At 40.3% G+C, this 20,986-nt stretch overlaps 1 protein-coding gene across 6 annotated transcripts in view; it reads right to left on the bottom strand.

The window, feature by feature from the left end:
* Positions 1-20,986, bottom strand: part of NFX1 (nuclear transcription factor, X-box binding 1) — a 78,131-nt gene that overhangs the window by 55,431 nt on the left and 1,714 nt on the right. For all 6 annotated transcript variants that reach the window (XR_009503637.1, XR_009503638.1, XR_009503639.1 and 3 more), the window contains exons 2-4: positions 17,955-18,953; positions 2,439-2,597; positions 1,084-1,161 (exon numbers count right to left, since the gene is read on the bottom strand). Coding sequence is in view for 3 of the 6 variants with exons in the window: in XM_059924598.1 (XP_059780581.1) it covers positions 1,084-1,161; positions 2,439-2,597; positions 17,955-18,953 (1,236 nt within the window). In the remaining 3 variants the exon portion in view is untranslated. The remainder of the gene's footprint in view (positions 1-1,083; positions 1,162-2,438; positions 2,598-17,954; positions 18,954-20,986) is intronic.

The following is a 20,986-nucleotide window of genomic DNA, read 5'->3' on the forward strand; positions in this document are numbered from 1 at the left end:
AGTGGACGGTTGGGGTCAGATCTTAAATGACACAGTGGATGAGATTTAAAGAAAAGAAGGGGAAGAACACTGTAGACAGTTGAGTTCACAAAGTGATTGAGTCTAGAAGTGTTGATGGTCAGTGACTGACTCTTGGTGAAAGCTGGCAGTTAAGTAACAGGAAAGGAGAAATATGAGCAAATTAGTTAGAAAAATAAGGAGAGCAGGTAGAAAAGAAACAGAAAGAGCTAGTCATTTCAAGAAGTGAATGGTCAAAAGCATTAAGGGCTGCTGTGTGGACAAAAAGGTTAAGAATTTATAAATCAGCCCTGGATTTGGTCAGGAAAGGGTCACTGATGATTTCTGAATAAGTTTCAGTGAGGTAATGAGGACAGAAATAAAAATGCAATGGTTCAAGGAGGGAGACAAATGGTTAAGAAATAAAATCTGAAAAATCGACAGCCAGATGGTAAAGGTTACCCATTAAAAGACAGGCAGGAAAGAGGAAAAAAAAAAAAAAAAAAAGACACGCAGGAAATAGGTTAGCAACAGATATGAGCATGTAGATCATGAAAAGTTTTTTTCCTAACACATGGAAGAACTGAGCTATTCAAAACCAGGAAGAAGTATTCCATAAAGAGGGAGGGCACAAGGATAGTTTGCAATGCTGGTTTACAGAAAATCTCTCTTTATTATAAAGAACAATGACTGATTTCTTGGATTAAAATAAAGTACGCTTCACCAATACTCTTTACTCATGTTGCTCAAATCCAGAATTTCAAAGCTGTTACCGTTAGAGATGAGAAGAAGCCCATGTTTGTACCCACCTCTGCCATCTGGTCAGCTCTGATCTAAACTAAGATCAAGGAGACCTGGTGGGCATGATGAGAAGGCCCATCTCCAGAACAGTCTGCCAAGAACACAAAGGCCTGTGACTCTAGCTGTGTGACAGACCACACGCATGTGATGTCTTACAAACTCCTGTAGCTCTGAAGTCTTATTAGTGACTTCTAAAACATGCCCAGCACACCGCCTCTCCTGGGCTGGGAACTGAGGTACAATAAGCAAAGTGGAAGAGACTCCAGTGTATGCAAAAAAACTCACCACAGAAACAAGTATAGTTATTAGGAACATGTGCAGAAACATTCTGACATGCAGGGCACCTCCAACCACTCTGGCCATCTGTCAAGAAAAATGAGAGGAAATCAAAATAATTTCCTTACAAAAGCACATGTAATTTAAGAATGTTTAAATCTATGGAAAGCCATAATATTGAAGCAGTAGTAGTAATTTCCATGTTAAGGATATCAGACATTTAAGAAACAAATTCACAATACTGAATTCTTTGCTTAAATATTGCATTTAGGCTTATATTTATAAGGACCTCAGATATCGCGAATACAGTGGGTATCCATTTCATTCCATTTTTTAAAATTGACATATAATTAACATATAACATTGTGTAAGTTTAAGGTGCACATGTTGATTTGATACATTTATATATTACAATATGATTATTACCATAGTCTTAGTTAACACCTCCATCACTTCATAAAATTAACATTTCATTTTGTGGGACAGTGTTCTATTATTTTTAGTATCAAAGTAAACATCTGAATCTTGGTTTGAAAAAAAAAGTAGGATAAAATACTTGAGTACATGCAGGAAAACTCAAATGTCTTAAATTAGAAGAGCCAAAGTTCAGAAAGCATATTTTTAATAACATTTGCATTATCCCTAAATACTAGTGTACTTTGGGAAAAGCCCACAAAATACTATGGAGAAGATCTGTTAAAGGCAAAGCAACTTCAAAATCCTAAGGGTAAATTAAACATTGTTTTCTATAAATTTTCTAAAGCAAACTATACAAGAAATGTTTTCTAATGAATAAGCTACAAGGATGTATAGTACAACACAGGAAATATAGCTAATATTTTATAATAACTATAGGGGCTTCCCTGGTGGCGCAGTGGTTGAGAGTCCGCCTGCCAATGCAGGGGACACGGGTTCGATCCCTGGTCTGGGAAGATCCCACATGAGACGCGGAGCAACTAAGCCCGTGAGCCACAACTACTGAGCCTGCGCGTCTGGAGCCTGTGCTCCACAACGGGAGAGGCCGCGACAGTGAGAGGCCCACGCACCGCGATGAAGAGTGGCCCCCGCTCGCCACAGCTGGAGAAAGCCCTCGCACAGAAACGAAGACCCAACACAGCCAAAATAAATAAATAAATTAATTAATTTAAAAAAAAAAAAAAAAAGAAACCATCTAAGGGCCTTACCAAGGGTCCCTGCAAAATAAAAAAAAAAAACCAAACAAACAAAATATGTGATCAGGGCAACATAATCTCCCTGCAGATAAAACACTCAAGAGGAATTAAGTAGTATTTTTAAAGCTAAGTTTAAAACCTGAACATATCAAATGGGTGAGAATAACTACTCAGAAAAGAGAAATGACTGACCTGCTTGAGACGCTGGAGACCTTGCCCATTTCTTTATGCAGTTCAAATGAAACACATGGTAACAGCTCTGACAACTCCACACTGGGGCTGTGACACGAACCAATTCACAGCACACCATGCACTCATATTTTTCTGCGGTTAGCTGTTCAATTAAAGAACCTGTTTAAAAAACAAAACAGATAAACTCAAACACAGAAAAACATTCCTTAGTCAACCAAGGATCAGCAAGGCATTTGAGAGGAGAATTCAAATGTAGAGATTTTAAGGGATGTCTGATTCTGAGCAAGGTGACTGTTCAGAGTTTGAGGCCAGGAAGGGGCAGGAATATGCTGAGGTAGAGGACTTAGGAAGCAGACATTCAGGTAGGGATTCCCACAGTTGAGGAAACATTCCCAAGAAACTGCCCAGGATCCTAGCAGAATAGCCAAACGCCCCTCGTAACACATGGCTTGAGCATTCACAGGAGAAACATGCTATAGCACCTTGCCTTGCCCTCTCAATCTGGAAGGCTCTGCATCTACCACATTCATGGATTCATGGACTGTTAGGGAGGGGCTCATGAAGCTACAGTGGTCAGGTGCAAGAAACCTAAGCCTAGACAGGTTCCAACAACCCATGGTGGTGAGATGGTTCTAGTAGATGCCCTCAAAGTCTTTAGTTATTCACTCAAGAAAGACAGGCTTGACTCCTACCACAAGCCCCATGGTAGGATTACTAGACTGAGGGAGACACAGTCTCTGGCTCCAGAAGCTCAGCATCTATGAGAGAGACCAGCGTATAACATCCTAAGAATCCTCCCAGATTTATTCTTCAATACCTTCACCCACTTCCAGACTTTTCCTTCAAATACGATCTCGGCAAAATCTTTCTAAATCCCAAGTGTACCCAGACCTGAGAGTATGTGTGTGTGTATGTTTTTTTTTTTTGAATCCATATTTTTAGCATTTATTTCACAATACTATTTTATTTGTTATTAGGTGCAAGTAAGTTATAAGAATAAAACAACTAACCTTAAATACATCACGCCAAGTGTTGTGCTAAAGCACTTTACACGTATTTAATTCTCTTAACAAGGATATAATAGAGATACCATTTTATAGATGAAGAAACTGAGGCTCAAAGTAGTTAAAGCACTTACCTAAGATCATATAACCAGAAATTTAAAAATCAAAATTCAAACTCATCGCCATCTGACTCAAAAGCTCACATTTTAGTCATTCCATAATATTAGCTCCCTAAGATTACTTTCTGTTTGTACAGTTCAAAGTCAAAAGAAATACACAACATCAAGACTGTAAGCTCTGGGAGGCAGGACCAAGGCCTCGTCTGCCTTGCTCACTGTAGTATATCCAATGCCTGGCATATACCAAACGCTCAGTAATATTTATTGAATGAATGGATGAAAGAATAAACGAGTATCATCTAGTCTGCTCCATAACCTCTCTCCTTTGAAAGTTTTAGGCTTTAGTAAAGTTTCTGGGATAGCTCTTTCCCTCTGGAGAAAGCCTGGAATAAAGATACTGCGAGTGACTGATTAAAGGGAAATCTAGCTGCTTTAGATACAGATGAACACATAATAAAATTGAATTCTATTATAAAAGCTGAGGAATCAGACTTAGATTCTTTCTTAAAAGGTAGGATACCCTACCCTGCATAAGTTAACATTTCTGAATAACAGAGTCAATTATATTTCCTACCAGTTACCATGCTACATGTGGAAGATTCTGGAGTGGTAAGTTAGGTAAGAGCTCATTAGAGAGTGAGATTAAGTTTGAGCCATCTATGTATGAGGCTGATTGGGGCAGAGGAATAGTCTGTGAGAATTACACTTGTGGTGAATTTTATAGAAAATGCCTATTGACCATTCCAGAATAGGACTGAGTTAGAATTAAAGGACACAGAAAGGTAAGTGAAGTAAGGAACACACCTGAGAACACTACAATTTTTACCCTGAAGACTGTCTTTTTATTTTACTGTTTCTCTTATTCATTAGCTTATTGCTTGTTAACTATTGTGATGTTTCTAAGTCCAGTCACAGTGAAATTTGACCATTAGGATGCACATACGTTTAGTTATGTGGTGACAGTTGTCAACTTTGAACAGCCTACAAATTACTGCCTTTACAAAGCTGTCAACTTTGAATAGCCTACAAATTGCAGCCTTTCCGAAGGCTGTCTCTTTCATCCCATGTTCAGTATGTCGGCAAACCCTGCTGGCTCTACCTTCAAAATATATCCAGAATCCAACCTCTGCTGCTAACACTCTGGTCTAAGCCACTATCCACTCACCTGGATTATTACAATGGCCTCCTAACTAGTCTTCCTACTTCAGTCTATTCTCACCACAGCAGCCAGAGGGAGCCCGTCAAAATGCAAATTATTAATAGATGATACACTCCTCTGCTCAGAACTTGCCAATGGTTCCTACATCACATGCCTGTAAAAGCCAAAGTCCTTACAATGGCCTTCATTGCCTCCCGGTCCTCATCTGTGATTCCTCTTTCCCTAGGCCACCACTCTGAGACGACACTGCCTCCTTCCCAGCCGTAAACTAGGAGGCAGATTCCTGGGGGAAGGTCTTTACAACTTGCTATTCCCTCTGCCTAGAATACTGTCCCCCAGACATTTGCACAGCTCAGTCCCTCACCCGCTTCAGGTGTTTACTCAAAATGTGGTCTTCTCAATGAGGCAGTCTCTGGCCACACTTTAAAAACTGGAACCCCCCCCCCTAAAAAAAACAAAAAAACTGTAACCCACTCCCTCAGCATTCCCTATCTCTTATCTTTCTTCACACCACTTAAGTCTATCTATCATATATTTTACTTATTTTACCTTGTTTATTTCCTAACTCTACACATAGAAGGTACTCAATAATACCTGTTGCATGAATGAATGAAAATAATAAATAAAATAATAGTAAAAGGTTCTAGAAACATACTAGAAAGAGAAACAGTATAATTCTTTCACCAACATTTCAGTTTTATCTAAGCGTGTAACATATGTAAAACACGGTACTATTCTGGAATAGTTCTCTGCTAGTGAACTATCACATTTCAGGTGCAAGACTCTTGTCCATGCTGGATGCAGCCCTATCCTGACCACTGGCTCTTCTTCAATCCTAGGCCCTCTCCCACTAGGGCTTCTCCATCATTCCCCAGTCATGACTGTATCTTCTCTATACTTTTACTTTGATAGTATGTCAGTAAAGAGAGTGACAACCCACTTAAATAAGAAGAACAGAGACCTGTCTGGAGAATGGACTACAAACTTTTCAGATACACCAATAAATAACTGTCTCTAAAAAAACAAAACAAAACCTAAAACAATCCTCATTTGAAAAATCCAAGTGTAAAAAGACATTTTTGAGGCAAACAGGGAAATTCAACTGTGGACCAGGTATTAGATGATTTCAAGGAATTATTGCTAATTTTGTTAAGTACAATAATGGCACTGTGATTATATTAGAAAACGGCCATATTTTTTAAATAGATGTAACCTAAAAGTATATGAAGGTGAAATAACCTGATATCTGGAATTTACTTTAAAATATATCAGCAAAAAAAAAGGGAGGAGGTAGAGATTGTTTAAATATTAATGCATATCTATTTATGGCATATTATATATTAATTTAAAATAAGGTTTACAAAGATCTCTTAATGAGTGGAAAAATATTACATTATAATAAGCAAAAAAGAATAAAGATTATTTTTATTATATGATTTCAACTATGTAAAACTGAGCACTGAAAAATTCTTTAAGGAAACAGAATAAAAGGTTAAAGCTGATTATATCTGGATGGTGGGAATAAAGGTAAATTAACCTATCAACTTTAGTAAGCTACCTTATTTAAGGTAAGGCAGCTGTTTTTAAAAAGCTAATACAACGTAAGCATGATCAACGCGTTCAAGATGGTCTTGCTGAGTCTGAAGCACATGTCAGACATCACTTCTATTTATGTGAGTCTAAGGCCTATGGCAGAGCTTAGGGGCTGGAGGTAAAGGTTTAGAAATCAGGACAGCCCAGAGGCAGTGGTTTGAAAGTACAGAACTGGTTGTAATCTCCCAATGAAGCCTTATCAAGTAAGAAGAGAGGGCTGAGATAAAGCCCTAGGAAACACCAACATTTAGGAAAGAGGTGGAGGAAGAGAAGCGTGAAGGACATAAACAAGAACAGTCAAGGAGAACAAGGAGGACCAGAAGTGTGTGGTATCAAAGGAGTCAAGGAAGTTACATTTCAGAAAAGACTCCTTTGTGTCCAACTCAAAGGGAAGTCCAGGATAATAGTAAGGACTGAGTCATTCGTGACCTTACCAGTAGCTCTGAGTCAAGTGGTGATGATGCCAGAGGACTGAGACATGAGTCAGAATAGGGAAAAGGACACAGAGTAGATGACTCTTGATGAGACTGAATGGAAGGAAAGAAACACTCCTGGGAGGTCCCGTATGGGGGAAGTTTTTCTTTTAGAGGGCAGGACAGACTCAGGAAGAGCTTCAGGTTCAGAACTTGGAGTAGTAGATGTGGAAAGGTTGATGAAAGGAAATAAAAGAGATCTTAGAATGAAAGAAAAGGAGTAACAGGCACAGATGTCTCTGAGTTTGCTTAGAGAAAGCAAAAAGTTGAGAAAATTATGCCCTTTCTCAGTGATGACCTCCCCTTTCTCAGTGAAGTAGGAGGCAAGGAGGTCCACTAAGGTTGAGAGATCAATGTTAGGAAGGTTTAAGTGTGGAAAAGGTTTGTAGTAGTCTTAGATGAAAATGGGAGGGACAGCTGCCCAAGGTCATATAAAGGGAAAAGGGCAATGCTGAAAGCCAGCTGAGCTGGAGACCACTATTCAAAAATATTTACTGGGAACCGACCATGTACCAGACACTCTTTAGACACTAAGGATATACAGTGAACAAAACAGACAGAAATCTTCTGCCCTTATGAAGTTTACTATCTTGTGGTGGAAGGTAGCCAATAAACAAATAAATAATGAAAATAAGTAGTATCATCAAATAGTGATAAGTGCTATGGAAAAAAATAAGCCAGGAAAAGAGGTTAGTGAGGGTCGGCAGTGGGGGAAGTATTATAGTTTTAAACAGGGTGATCAGGAAGGCTTTCCTCAGAGGGTGAATGAATTTGCAGCAGTGCCAAATCTATACTGTTATACGATTTCCTGAAATGGCATTCTGTTATCCAGATAGGGTAGAAAAGCTAGACTGCAGCATCCATCCAGGGCTGGGATCCTGCCAAATGTCTTGGCAGAAGGATAATACTTCAAATGACCTTCAATAAGGCCTAGCCTGAAGAGGGGATGAAGAAGGATGGAGACTGAACTGATAATGGGTGGAAGAGACTGGGAGAGCCAAAAGGACAGGAGGTTATGGTCAGAAAGCAGAACACAGGACTTTAGGATTTCAGAGACGGGGCATCCCCAGGGTCATTTCCTTGGCAGTGGGTGCGGAGGTGGAATGGATATGAAGGTCACTGCAGGTGACAAGATCAAAGAACCTGAGAATGATATAACCCACATGATCACTGAAGTCACCCAGAACAACAGCAGGATTTATGGTAAATCAGTAGTTCTCAAACTTGAATGTGCATGAGAATCACCTGGAGACTTGTTAAAAGAAGAGACTGCTGGGCCCCACACCCAGAATTTCTGTTGACTAACTCTGAGGTGAGGCCCAAGAATGTGCATTTCTAACAAGTTCCCAGGTGTTGCCAACAGCTGCTGATCTGTGACTATACCTTGAGAATCACTGGGGCAGAAAAAAGATACAGGGTAGATGCATTAATAAATGAGGCTGGGGCTGGGAGATTTGGAGGCTAATAGATGACATAGGTAAGGAGACATGGAAGGGGATGGCGAGAAGAGGTCATGCAGCATTAGCTTCAAAGGAGCAGGGATTCTGATACAAAGGTAGAAGAATAATAGTTTAGAAATGACACTGGGGAAGGAGTGTGCTCTCCCCATCTTCCAGAAACTAAGGCAAGTGGGATAAGGGAAAACAGCAGGCTCTGAGAGGCTGTAAAGGAAGTGGTGACCTGAGAGAAGGCCATAGGTCAATTAAGAGCAGGAGCAGAGCCAAAACAAATTAAGGATATAGGGGGTTTTGTTACTGCAGAATGAGGGATCCAGGCAGTCTGGGAGGACTGGGCAGTGCTAGGTTCTCTCAGTACAGAGTGAGAGCAAGCAAAGCCCACTCTCAAACAGCCACGGACACTTATATTTGGGGTAAGCCTCTCTTTCTATTCCAATCAAGCTTTCATCTCCATTACTCCACTAAAACTGCTCTTAGCAAGACCAGTAACCTTGAGGAAACTTGCTCAAGCTTCTTAGATAGCCTCATCCACCAGAGGACAGAAAGCAGACACTAGAAGAACTACAATCCTGCAGCCTGTGGAACAAAAACCACATTCACAGAAAGACAGACAAGATGAAAAGGCAGAGGGCTATGTACCAGATGAAGGAACAAGATAAAACCCCAAAAAAACAACTAAATGAAGTGGAGATAGGCAACCTTCCAGAAAAAGAATTCAGAATAATGATAGTGAAGATGACCCAGGACCTTGGAAAAAGAATGGAGGCAAAGATCAAGAAGATGCAAGAATGTTTAACAAAGACCTAGAAGAATTAAAGAACAAACAAACAGAGATGAACAATACAATAACTGAAATGAAAAATACACTAGAAGGAATCAACAGCGGAATAACTAAGGCAGAAAATGGATAAGTGCCCTGGAAGTCAGAATGGTGGAATTCACTGCTGCTGAAGAGAATAAAGAAAAAAGAATGAAAAGAAATGAAGACAGCATAAGAGACCTCAGGGACAACATTAAATGCAACAACATTCACATTATAGGGGTCCCAGAAGGAGAAGAGAGACAGAAAGGACCCGAGAAAATATTTGAAGAGATACAGTCGAAAACTTCCCTAACATGGGAAAGGAAAGAGCCACCCAAGTCCAGGAAGCACAGAGAGCCCCATACAGGATAAACCCAAGGAGAAACACGCCGAGACGCACAGTAATCAAATTGGCAAAAATTAAAGACAAAGAAAAATTATTGAAAGCAGCAAGGGAAAAACGACAAATAACATACAAGGGAACTCCCATAAGGTTAACAGCTGATTTCTCAGCAGAAACTCTACAAGCCAGAAGGGAGTGGCATGACATACTTAAAGTGATGAAACGGAAGAACCTACAACCAACATTACTCTACCCGGCAAGGATCTCATTCAGATTTGATGGAGAAATTAAAACCTTTACAGACAAGCAAAAGCTAAGAGAATTCAGCACCACCAAACCACGTTTACAACAAATGCTAAAGGAACTTCTGTAAGTGGGAAACACAAGAGAAGAAAAGCACCTACAAAAACAAACCCCAAACAATTAAGAAAATGGTCATAGGAACATACATATCTATAATTACCTTAAACGTGAATGGATTAAATGATCCAACCAAAAGACACAGGCTTGCTGAATAGATACAAAAACAAGGGGGTATAGCTCAGTGGTAGAGCATTTGACTGCAAAAACAAGACCCATATATATGCTGTCCACAAGAGACCCACTTCAGAGCTAGGGACACATACAGACTGAAAGTGAGGGGATGGAAAAAGATATTCCATGCAAATGGAAATCAAAAGAAAGCTGGAGTAGCAATACTCATATCAGATAAAGTAGACTTTAAAATAATGTTACAAGAGACAAGGAAGGACACTACATAATGATCAAGGAATCAATCCAAGAAGACGGTGTAACAATTATAAATATATATGCAGCCAACACAGGAGCACCTCAATACATAAGGCAACTGCAAACAGCTATAAAAGAGGAAGCGGCAGTAACACAATAATAGTGGGGAACTTTAACACCTCACTTACACCAATGGACAGATCATCCAAACAGAAAACAAATAAGGAAACACAAGCTTTAAATGACACAATAGACCAGATAGATTTAATTGATATTTATAGGACATTCCATCTGAAAACAGCAGATTACACTTTCTTCTCAAGTGACCACGGCACATTCTCCAGGATAGATCACATCTTGGGTCACAAATCAAGCCACAGTAAATTTAAGAAAATTGAAATCATATCAAGCATCTTTTCTGACCACAATGCTATGAGATTAGAAATGAATTACAGGGAAAAAAACCATAAAAAACACAAACAAATGGAGGCTAAACAATACACTACTAAATAACCAAGAGATCACTGAAGAAATCAGAGGAAATCAAAAAGTACCTAGAGACAAATGACAATGAAAACATGACGATTCAAAACCTATGGGATGCAGCAAAAGCAGTTCTAAGAGGGAAGTTTATAGCAATACAATCCTACCTCAAGAAACAAGAAAAATCTCAAATAAGCAATCTAACCCTAAACCTAAAGGAACTAGAGAAAGAAGAACAAACAAAACCCAAAGTTAGCAGAAGGAAAGAAATCATAAAGATCAGAGCAGAAATAAATGAAAGAGAAACAAAGAAAACAATAGTAAAGATCAATAAAACTAAAAGCTGGTTCTTTGAGAAAATAAACAAAATTGATAAGCCATTAGCCAGACTCATCAAGAAAAAGAGGGAGAGGACTCAAATCAATAAAATTAGAAATGAAAAAGGAGAAGTTACAACAGACACTGCAGAAATACAAAGCACCCTAAGAGACTACTACAAGCAACTCTATGCCAATAAAATGGACAACCTGGAAGAAATGGACAAATTCTTAGAAAGGTATAACCTTCTAAGACTGAACCAGGAAGAAATAGAAAATAGGAACAGACCAATCACAAGTACTGAAATGGAAACTGTGATAAAAAATCTTCCAACAAACAAAAGTCCAGGACCAGATGGCTTCACAGGTGAATTCTATCAAACATTTAGAGAAGAGCTAACACCCATCCTTCTCAAACTCTTCCAAAAAATTGCAGAGGAAGGAACACTCCCAAACTCATTCTACGAGGTGTCCATCACCCTGATACCAAAACCAGACAAAGATACTACAAAAAAAGAAAATTACAGACCAATATCACTGATGAATATAGATGCAAAAATCCTCAACAAAATACAAGCAAACAGAATCCAACAACACATTAAAAGGATCATACACCATGATCAAGTGGGATTTATCCCAGGGATGCAAGGATTCTTCAATATACGCAAATCAGTCAGTGTGATATACCATATTAACAAACTGAAGAATAAAAACCATATGATCATCTCAATAGATGCAGAAAAAGCTTTTGACAAAATTCAACACGCATTTATGTTAAAAACTCTCCAGAAAGTGGGCATAGAGGGAACCTACCTCAACATAATAAAGGCCATATACGACAAACCCACAGCAAACATCATTCTCAGTGGTGAAAAACTGAAAGCATTTCCTCTAAGATCAGGAACAAGACAAGGATGTCCACTCTCACCACTATTATTCAACATAGTTTTGGAAGTCCTAGCCACGGTAATCAGAGAAGAAAAAGAAATAAAAGGAATACAAGCTGGAAAAGAATAAGTAAAGCTGTCACTGTTTGCAGATGACATGATGCTATACATAGAGAATCCTAAAGATGCCACCAGAAAACTACTAGAGCTAATCAATAAATTTGGTAAAGTAGCAGGATACAAAATTAATGCACAGAACTCTCTTGCATTCCTATACACTAATGATGAAAAATCTGAAAGAGAAATTAAAGAAACACTCCCATTTACCATTGTAACAGAAAGAATAAAATACCTAGGAATAAACTTACCTAGGGAGACAAAAGACCTGTATGCAGAAAACTATAAGACATTAATGAAAGAAATTAACGATGATACAAACAGATGGAGAGAGATACCATGTTCTTGGATTGGAAGAAACAATATTGTGAAAATGACTATACTACTCAAAGCAATCTACAGATTCAGTGCAATCCCTATCAAATTACCAATGGCATTTTTTACAGAACTAGAACAAAAAATCTTAAAATTTGTATGGAGACACAGAAGACCCCGAATAGCCAAAGCAGTCTTGAGGGAAAAAAACGGAGCTGGAGGAATCAGACTCCCTGACTTCAGACTATACTGCAAAGCTACAGTAATCAAGACAATATGGTACTGGCACAAAAACAGAAATATAGATCAATGGAACAGGATAGAAAGCCCAGAGATAAACCCACACACCTATGGTCAACTAATCTATGACAAAGGAGACAAGGATATACAATGGAGAAAAGACAGTTTCTTCAATAAGTGGTGCTGGGAAAACTGGACAGCTACATGTAAAAGAATGAAATTAGAACACTCCCTATCACCATACACAAAAATAAACTCAAAATGGATTAGAAACTTAAATGTAAGACCGGATACTATAAAACTCTTAGAGGAAAACATAGGAAGAACACTCTTTGACATAAACCACAGCAAGATCTTTTTTGATCCACTTCCTAGAGTAATGGAAATAAAAACAAAAATAAACAAATGGGATCTAATGAAACTTAAAAGCTTTTGCAAAGCAAAGGAAACTACAAACAGGACAAACAGACAACTCTCAGAATGGGAGAAAATACTTGCAAACGAATCAACAGACAAAGGATTAATCTCCAAAATATATAAACAGCTCATGCAGCTCAATATTAAGAAAACAAACAACCCAATCCAAAATTGGGCAGAAAACCTAAACAGACATTTCTCCAAAGAAGACATACAGATGGCCAAGAGGCACATGAAAAGCTGCTCAACACCTCTAATTATTAGAGAAATGTAAGTCAAAACTACAATGAGGTATCACCTCACACCAGTTAGAATGGGCATCATCAGAAAATCTGCAAACAACAAATGCTGGAGAGGGTGTGGAGAAAAGGGAACCCCCTTGCACTGTTGGTGGGAACGTAAATTGATACAGCCACTATGGGGAACAGCATGAAGGTTCCTTAAAAAACTAAAAATAGAACTACCATATGACCCAGCAATCCCACTACTGGGCATATACCCAGAGAAAACCATAATTCAAAAAGACACATGCAACCCAATGTTCACTGCAGCACTATTTACAATAACCAGGTAATGGAAGCAACCTAAATGCCCATCGACAAACGAATGGATGAAGAAGATGTGGTACATATATACAATGGAATATTACTCAGCCATAAAAAGGAACGAAATTGGGTCATTTGTAGAGACATGGATGAATCTAGAGACTGTCATACAGAGTGAAATAAGTCAGAAAGAGAAAAACAAATATCGTATATTAACACATATACGTGGAACCTAGAAAAATGGTACAGATGAACCGGTTTGCAGGGCAGAAATTGAGACACAGATGTAGGGAACAAACGTATGGACACCAAGTGGGGCAAGCGGTGAGGTGGGGGGGTGGTGGTGGTGCAATGAATTGGGAGATTGGGATTGACATATATACACTAATACGTATAAAATCGATAACTAATAAGAACCCGCTGTATAAAAAATAAATAAAATAAAATTCAAAAAAAAAAAAAAAAAAAGACCAGTAGCCTTCACATTGCCAAATCCAACAGTCAATGTGCAGTTATCCTTCTGTACTGATCAACAGCATTTAGCACAATTATCAGTCCCTCCTCCTTGAATTTCTTTACTTGGTGTTTAGAACATTTCACATCCTAGTTGTTTAATCTTTCTCCGTTTCCTTTATTGGATGCTCATTTTCCAGCCAAGCCTAGGTAGGCTCCATCCTCTCTCTTATTTTGTCTAACTACACTCACAACTTAGGTGACCTCCTCTAGTCCACTAAACACCATCTCTACACTGACAATGCCCCAATTTAAACCTCTAGTCCAGATCTCTTCCGTGAATTTTATATCCAACTCTCTACTTAACATATCCATATGGTAGTCTAGTAGACAACTCAAATCTAATAAATTTAACCAAATTCTTTATCTTTCCTGAAGAAGGAGGAGACAAAGCAAAACATAACACAAAAACACGTTTTCCAACAAGGAAAGGCTAAGGAATTGTCACAGATTGGAGGAGAATAAGGACACATGCTGATTAAATGCAGTGTGGTATCCTGGATTGGACCCTGGAGCAGAAAAAGGGTATTAGTGGGAAAACTGGTGAAATCCAACTAAAGTCCGGGGGAATTCCCTGGCGGTCCAGTGGTTAGGACTCTGCGCTTTCACTGCCAAGGGCACGAGTTCAATCCCTGGTCAAAAAACTAAGATCCCACAAGCCCCGCTGGAAGCCTCGCGGCGTGGCCAAAAAAAAAAAAAAAAAAAGTCTGAAGTTTAGTCAGTACCATGGTACCAGTGTTAATTTCTTAGTTTTGACAAAGATGTTAACATTACAGGGAGCTGGGTGAAGGGTGTATGGGAATTCTCTGTTCTATCTTTGCAAACTTTCTATAAATCTAAAATTATTCCAAAGTGAAAAGTTTAAAAAATGAACACTGTTTTCCCCTCCCATGCGCTACCACTGCACTGTGCGGCAGTTCTCGCCTTCCGCGTTGCTCACGGACAACACCCTGGCTGCATCCTGGACTCCTCTCATGCTCCCGCATCCAACATCCAGTCTATCTGTAAATTCTGTCAGCTTTACCTCCCAAATACACCCAGAGTCTAACCAATTCTTACCTCTTCCACCACTGATACCTTCATCCAAGTCTCCATCAAGTACCTGAATTACCACAACAGCCTCCTAACTCATCCCTTGCTTCCTTAGGGCCCATTCCTCACACAGCTGACTGAGTGATCATTTTAGAATGCTTGTAAGATCATGCCACCCCATCTCCAAAAACCTCCCAGCTGCTTCTCATCTTCCTACTCAGAACCAAATCTAAGAGTCTCACGTGACCCAGCCCCTGTGATTTCTCTGACCTCCCCTACTGCCCACCTCTTCATTGCTTACAACGCCCCCCTCCCACCCCAATCTACACTTGCTTCTCTCTCTGCCTGAAATGCCCTTCTCCAGAGAGCCACGTGGTGCACTTCTGCACTTCCTTCTGGTCTATGTTCAAATGTCTCCTTATCAAAGAGACCAACCTATGTAAACTGGCGCCCCTGTTACCCTGTCCTCTTAAACTGCTTTATGGGACCTCCATGGTGGCGCAGTGGTTAAGAATCCACCTGCCAATGCAAGGGATACGGATTCGAGCCCTGGTCTGGGAAGATCCCACATGCCGTGGAGCAACTAAGCCCCCGTGCGCCACAACTACTGAGCCTGCACTCTAGAGCTCATGAGCCACAACTACTGAGCCCATGTGCCACAACTACTGAAGCCCACGCGCCTAGAGCCCGCTCTCCACAAGAGAAGCCACTGCAATGAGAAGCCTGCACACACCGCAACAAAGAGTAGTCCCCGCTCGCCACAACTAGAGAAAGTCCACACGCAGCAATGAAGACCCAATGCAGCCAAAAATAAATTTTTAAAAAACCCTGCTTTATATTTTAGCTCTTATCATCACCTGACATATTAAATATTTAAGTGCTTTCTACCTGTCTTCCCTACCAGTACGTAAATCTCATTAGTGCTGTATTCCCAGTACCTAGAACAGTGCTTGGCACATGGCATCTACTCAATAAATATGAATAAAGAGGTCTCAAGAAAATGCTGGGATGTGAAGCCAGAGAGATTTGTTAGGCAGAACTCGAAGATGGCCTCCAAGATTCCCAGCTCCTTGTGCGCATGCCCTGGATAATCTCCCCTCAAGTATGGGTGGACTTGATCTAATCAAGTGAGCCCTTTTAAAAGAGTCTAGTGATCAGAGACAGAAGTCAGAGAGATGTAAAGAATCTGTAGCAGATTCTTTCCTGTAGGCTCTGAAGAAGCAAACTACCATGCTGTGAAGAGGGCCATGTGGTAAGGAATTGCGGGTGGCCCCTCAGAGCTGAGAGTGATCCCCAGCCAGCAAGAAAATGGGGACCTCAATCCTACACCCATTAGGAACTAAATCCTCTGAACAACCAGTGAGCATCAAGAAGGACCCCACACATCAGATGAGACTGCATCCCTGGCCAGATTTCAGTCCTGTGAGACCCTGAGTAGAAAGCTCAGCTAACCTGTACCCAGACACCTGACCCACAGAAACCATGACACAGTAAAGCTGTGTTATCTTAAGCCACTACATTTGTGGTAATTTGTTATGAATCAATAGGAAACTATTAACCAGCCTTGAGAATTCAAGAACAACTCTGGTATAACATTGCCTTTGTTCACACACAAGTCGAGATCCCAAGAAGGACTGCCTGGTGAAGCAAATGAGAACTAGAACTATAGGCCTGTGTAAAAACAGGCCTGGGCAGGTGGTGGCTCCCTGTGTTAGGCTGTATGTCACATTAAACTGGAGGGAGACCAGAATGGTGACGGTCCATGACAAAAAGCTGGCGGAATGAAGCTATTTAGCCTGGATAAAATATATACTCAGGGTAAAATGAGAAGTGTCTTCCAATACTGCAAAGAGCTGATGTGCAATGAGTGGGAAGGAAGCTGTGAGGAGAGAGACTAGTTGCTGTGTAGTTCCAGAGGACAGAATTTGAACTAGGAGACAGGAAATATTTACAGGAAAGAAGTTTTCAGTTTAATGTAAGAAAGAACTTTCCAACAGTCAGAGCTGAGTACCTACTGTGTTCTAAGAACTGTGTTAGGCAATAGAGATACTGAAAGGAAAAATATGGTCTCTGCTTTCAAGGAGCATATAAACTAGTGGAGGGCACTGACACATAAACAAATGATGGTTTCCAGTGGTAAGTGCTATAAAGAAGCATGTGTATGTAAGGGAAGGACATATCACAGAGCTGGAAAAGATTAATGCCATCTGTGGAGGTGACAAAAGGTTTTCTGGACATGTGACTAAACTATAGCTTTTGAAGAATGAGTAAGAATTCACCAGTGAGCTGAGTAGTAGACAGTGTAGACAGAAGGAGCCACATATGCAACAGCATGGAAAGATGACAGTATAGAGTCCAGGGAGTAAAATGTGGTGGAGACTGAGGCAGCAGAAGATGAGGCTGTTGGGTAAGGCAGAAGGCAGAATCTGTAGGTGACGAGAAAAAGTGAACAGAATTAAGCAGGGGATACGTGCATCAATACGTGTTTTAGAAAGATCACTTTCTGAGGCTGACGTAAGAGGTGAACTCAAAGAGAAAAACTGGAGATGGCAAGATTAGTTAGGAACTGTTGCAGATAAGCAGACAAGAGATGATGCAGGCTGGAACCAGGAGAGGCAGTGGAGATGTTACCACCCCCTACTTGTGCTTTCAGAATTCAAAACAAATCTTGTAACCAAACATCTATACCATCCATACCTGCAATTTTTAAATTCCTTATTTGTTAAGAAAAAAGTTCCTTACCTGTATTTGCTTATGATATATAAAAACTAAGTAAGTGGTTACCTATTGGGGAGGGAAGCAGGTGGTGGCAGGACCGAAGGAGATGATGAACAAGGACAGAAAGAGACTTTTACTATGTACCTTTTTATATTTTCTGGTTTCTAAATTGTATGAATATATTACCTATTCAGAAATTTTTTTAAAAAAAGAGAGAGAGAAAAAACATTTCCACCCATTCAGGTAGGTTTACCTGTATGTGTTTCCACATTCTTTAGCATGTGGTTCTGTTTGCCTCGGGGGAAAGATGCTACCTGAGGATCCTGCCTCCTTACAGCACATTTCTCTGGGTCAACCCTTCTCGAAGACTTGCTGGCAATTGCCAAGTTCCCATTGTCACAGGCAGATTTTGCTGGTCTTTCATTGAGATTTTCCTTTGGAACGGAGGCCATGTTGCTTCTGGATCCTGCGTTTGTTTGCCGTTGGCCCTCCTGTTTCGGTGGATTCCTGCCTGGTCGTGGCCTGGCCCCCTCCACTTCCCAGGGAGGCCTCTTCTGTGGGTATCTTCTCTGCTCGCTGCGCCTGGCCCCATACCCATCCGCTACTCCTTTTCTAGAGGATGCATCTGAAGAATCAGGGTGGATAACCCCCACAGGTTTGGTGTTTTCAGGTCCCGCCTCCTCAGGTCTGGGAGTCATTCTGTGACCCCACTCACTTTTGAGTTTCCCCTTGACTTTTGGTCCTCTACCATAGTTGTATACAAATTGGGTTGCCTTTTTGGGTTTTGCTCCCCTGGGATCTGCACCGACAATTTCCTTCTCACTCTCAGAAGGGCTGTGCTCTCTGAGGTCTGTCCCACTCTCTGACTTGGTCACACTTTCTAAGCCAGCTGCATCTGAGGTCTGGTCAGTGAGACCCTGTGCTCTCTTGACTCTGATATGCTGCTTTTCACTCCTCAATTTCTGCCAAGGTTGATTTGGAAGGCCATGGCTCTTGAGTGATTTATTAGTAGCATAGGATTGGAAAGAAGTCTGTTGACTCTTAGGCTTGCTTCCTGAAGGATAACTGCGATGAACAGCAGGGATGTCATCATAAGGGACTTGCCTGGAAAGGTGACAGGGAGGTGGTGAACTATAATTTCTTCTACCAATTTTATTAGAATCTAGTCTCCTTTGACTCCCACAGTTTAGACCAGAATTTTTTCTCTCCTGAGGAATGAACTCAGCAGCGTCCGTATTGAATTTAAAAGTACCTAGGACATAAGAAACAGACATGCAAGTAAAGAAATTAATTGGTCACTCATGAAGCCCGAAGACTGTAAGCCATATCTAAAAGTTACTTTCCTAGGGACTTTGTATAGAACAGTCTCTATACAAGGTCTATGTTTCCTGTGAAGGTGGTAGGTTCAAGGTGCTTGTGGAAGACTGATCATCTCATATCCAGCAGCCTCACCAACAGATACTGCTGAATTGCTAAGTAAAACTGCTCACCTGGGCTATCGGGTATTATTTATAAACGCGTTTACGTTTAGCGACAAATGTAAGGTCAGCAAACAGTTCAGGGGTGAGACATCAATCAGCAGGTTCAATGTGGTCTTTCAAAACTCTAAGGTAGCATTAAGTAAACAGGCTTTGGAGTCAGCCAAAATCAGTTTAAAGTCTGGCCCTCCAACTTATAGTATGAGCTTAGGGATACCACCTGATTGCTTTTAGCCTTAGTTTCCTCATACATGACAAAAGTTGATAATACTATTCCAAAGGGTCATTGTGGAACTTAAGTAAGACTTCACACAGACAGTACTTAGCAGGATGAGTACACCTCATCTCTTCCCCCCAGGAATATATTTTAGGTTTTCCATATATAATCTCTGTAATATGGTTCAGAATTCCAGAGTCTCAAAAATTAAGCATATGTCCCTTCAACCTACTCATTTTTTCCCCTAACATGCTTCTTTATAGTCAACTCAGTCCCTGAAGTCCAAAGATGAAATGATTTGCCTAAGGATACAAAACCAGTTAGTAGCAAAGTCAGAACTATGTGTAGCATACAGAATATTCTATGAATCAACAGGGCCTGGAATTTGCGTTTAAATCCCAGCCCATCACTTGTGTCTTTATGCAAATTACTTAATCTCAGTAATGGAATAGTAAGAATCCCTACTTCAGAGAGTTGCTATGAAGATTAAAGCAAGGTTAGTAACATGCATAAAGTGGTTAAAATAGTGCTTTATTATTGTCGTTAGGACTACAAACTACCTGAAACACAGACTTGACCATAGATGGGTGCGGTGCACAGCCTGCGGGTTTCAGGTTTAATAATAAGCCCTAACATTTATTAGGTACTTAACATGGGTCAGGCACCATTCTAAGCACTTTGCATATGTTAACTCATTTAATCCTTACATTCCTGATGAGAAAACTGAGACACTGTAGAGAGCAAGTAACTTGCCCAAGGCTACAGAGGTATTCCAAAGCAGATTCAGGATTCCACCCCAGGCTATGTGACCCTAGAGATCACACTCTTATACTACACTCTAATGTGAGAGGTTAGGCGGCCCCTTATCACAGAAACATATACTTAAGAATTGAGCGAGATCATAAAGGTCACAGGGTAACCTCTCTCTCAATCCAGGATTTGTCCTTAAAGCTTTCAATGGGCAGAATTCTGGGGGTGGGGTGGAGGGCTTTACAAAACGGCAAGAGGATTAGACAAATTCAGAAGGTGGCAGAGAAGGTGTTCCAGAAATATAAGAGATAACTTAAAGGGAGAAATGGGTAGATTAGACCAAGTGGGTATTGTGTAGTTTTCTTCTGCTTGAAGAAGCAAGGCTGTAAGAGGGGCAGAAAAACGTCAGTAAAGTTGTCCAGAATAGCCTGGTAAAGGATGGGAAGAGGGTGTTTTCATGTTAAGCAGCAAAGAGTTGATGTAACTTGAGAATCTAGACAGGGCAGCACCTATTCATATAAAGTATGTGTTCCACCAGACATGAGGCAGTGGGCAAAGCCCTCCAAAAGATCCTTGAGAGACATGAGGAAGGGGAAAAGGGCACAGGAAACTGAACACAAAGATCTGAGACACCTTTATTTTTTCACTATTTTGAGCAGCTGGAAGTTAATAAATAGGCTGTATCCCCAAGGCTTGGTTATAGTACAAGTGGTACCCAAGATAAAATAAGATCAAGATAAGATAAGGTAAGATCCAAGATAATACCATGGTAGGTGACCAACAGGTGGGTGGAGCAAAGTAAGGGAAAATCCAACTGTAGATTACAGAGTCCAGAGACAA

This window comes from Balaenoptera ricei, chromosome 6 (assembly GCF_028023285.1).
Source record: "Balaenoptera ricei isolate mBalRic1 chromosome 6, mBalRic1.hap2, whole genome shotgun sequence".
NCBI lineage: Eukaryota > Metazoa > Chordata > Mammalia > Artiodactyla > Balaenopteridae > Balaenoptera > Balaenoptera ricei.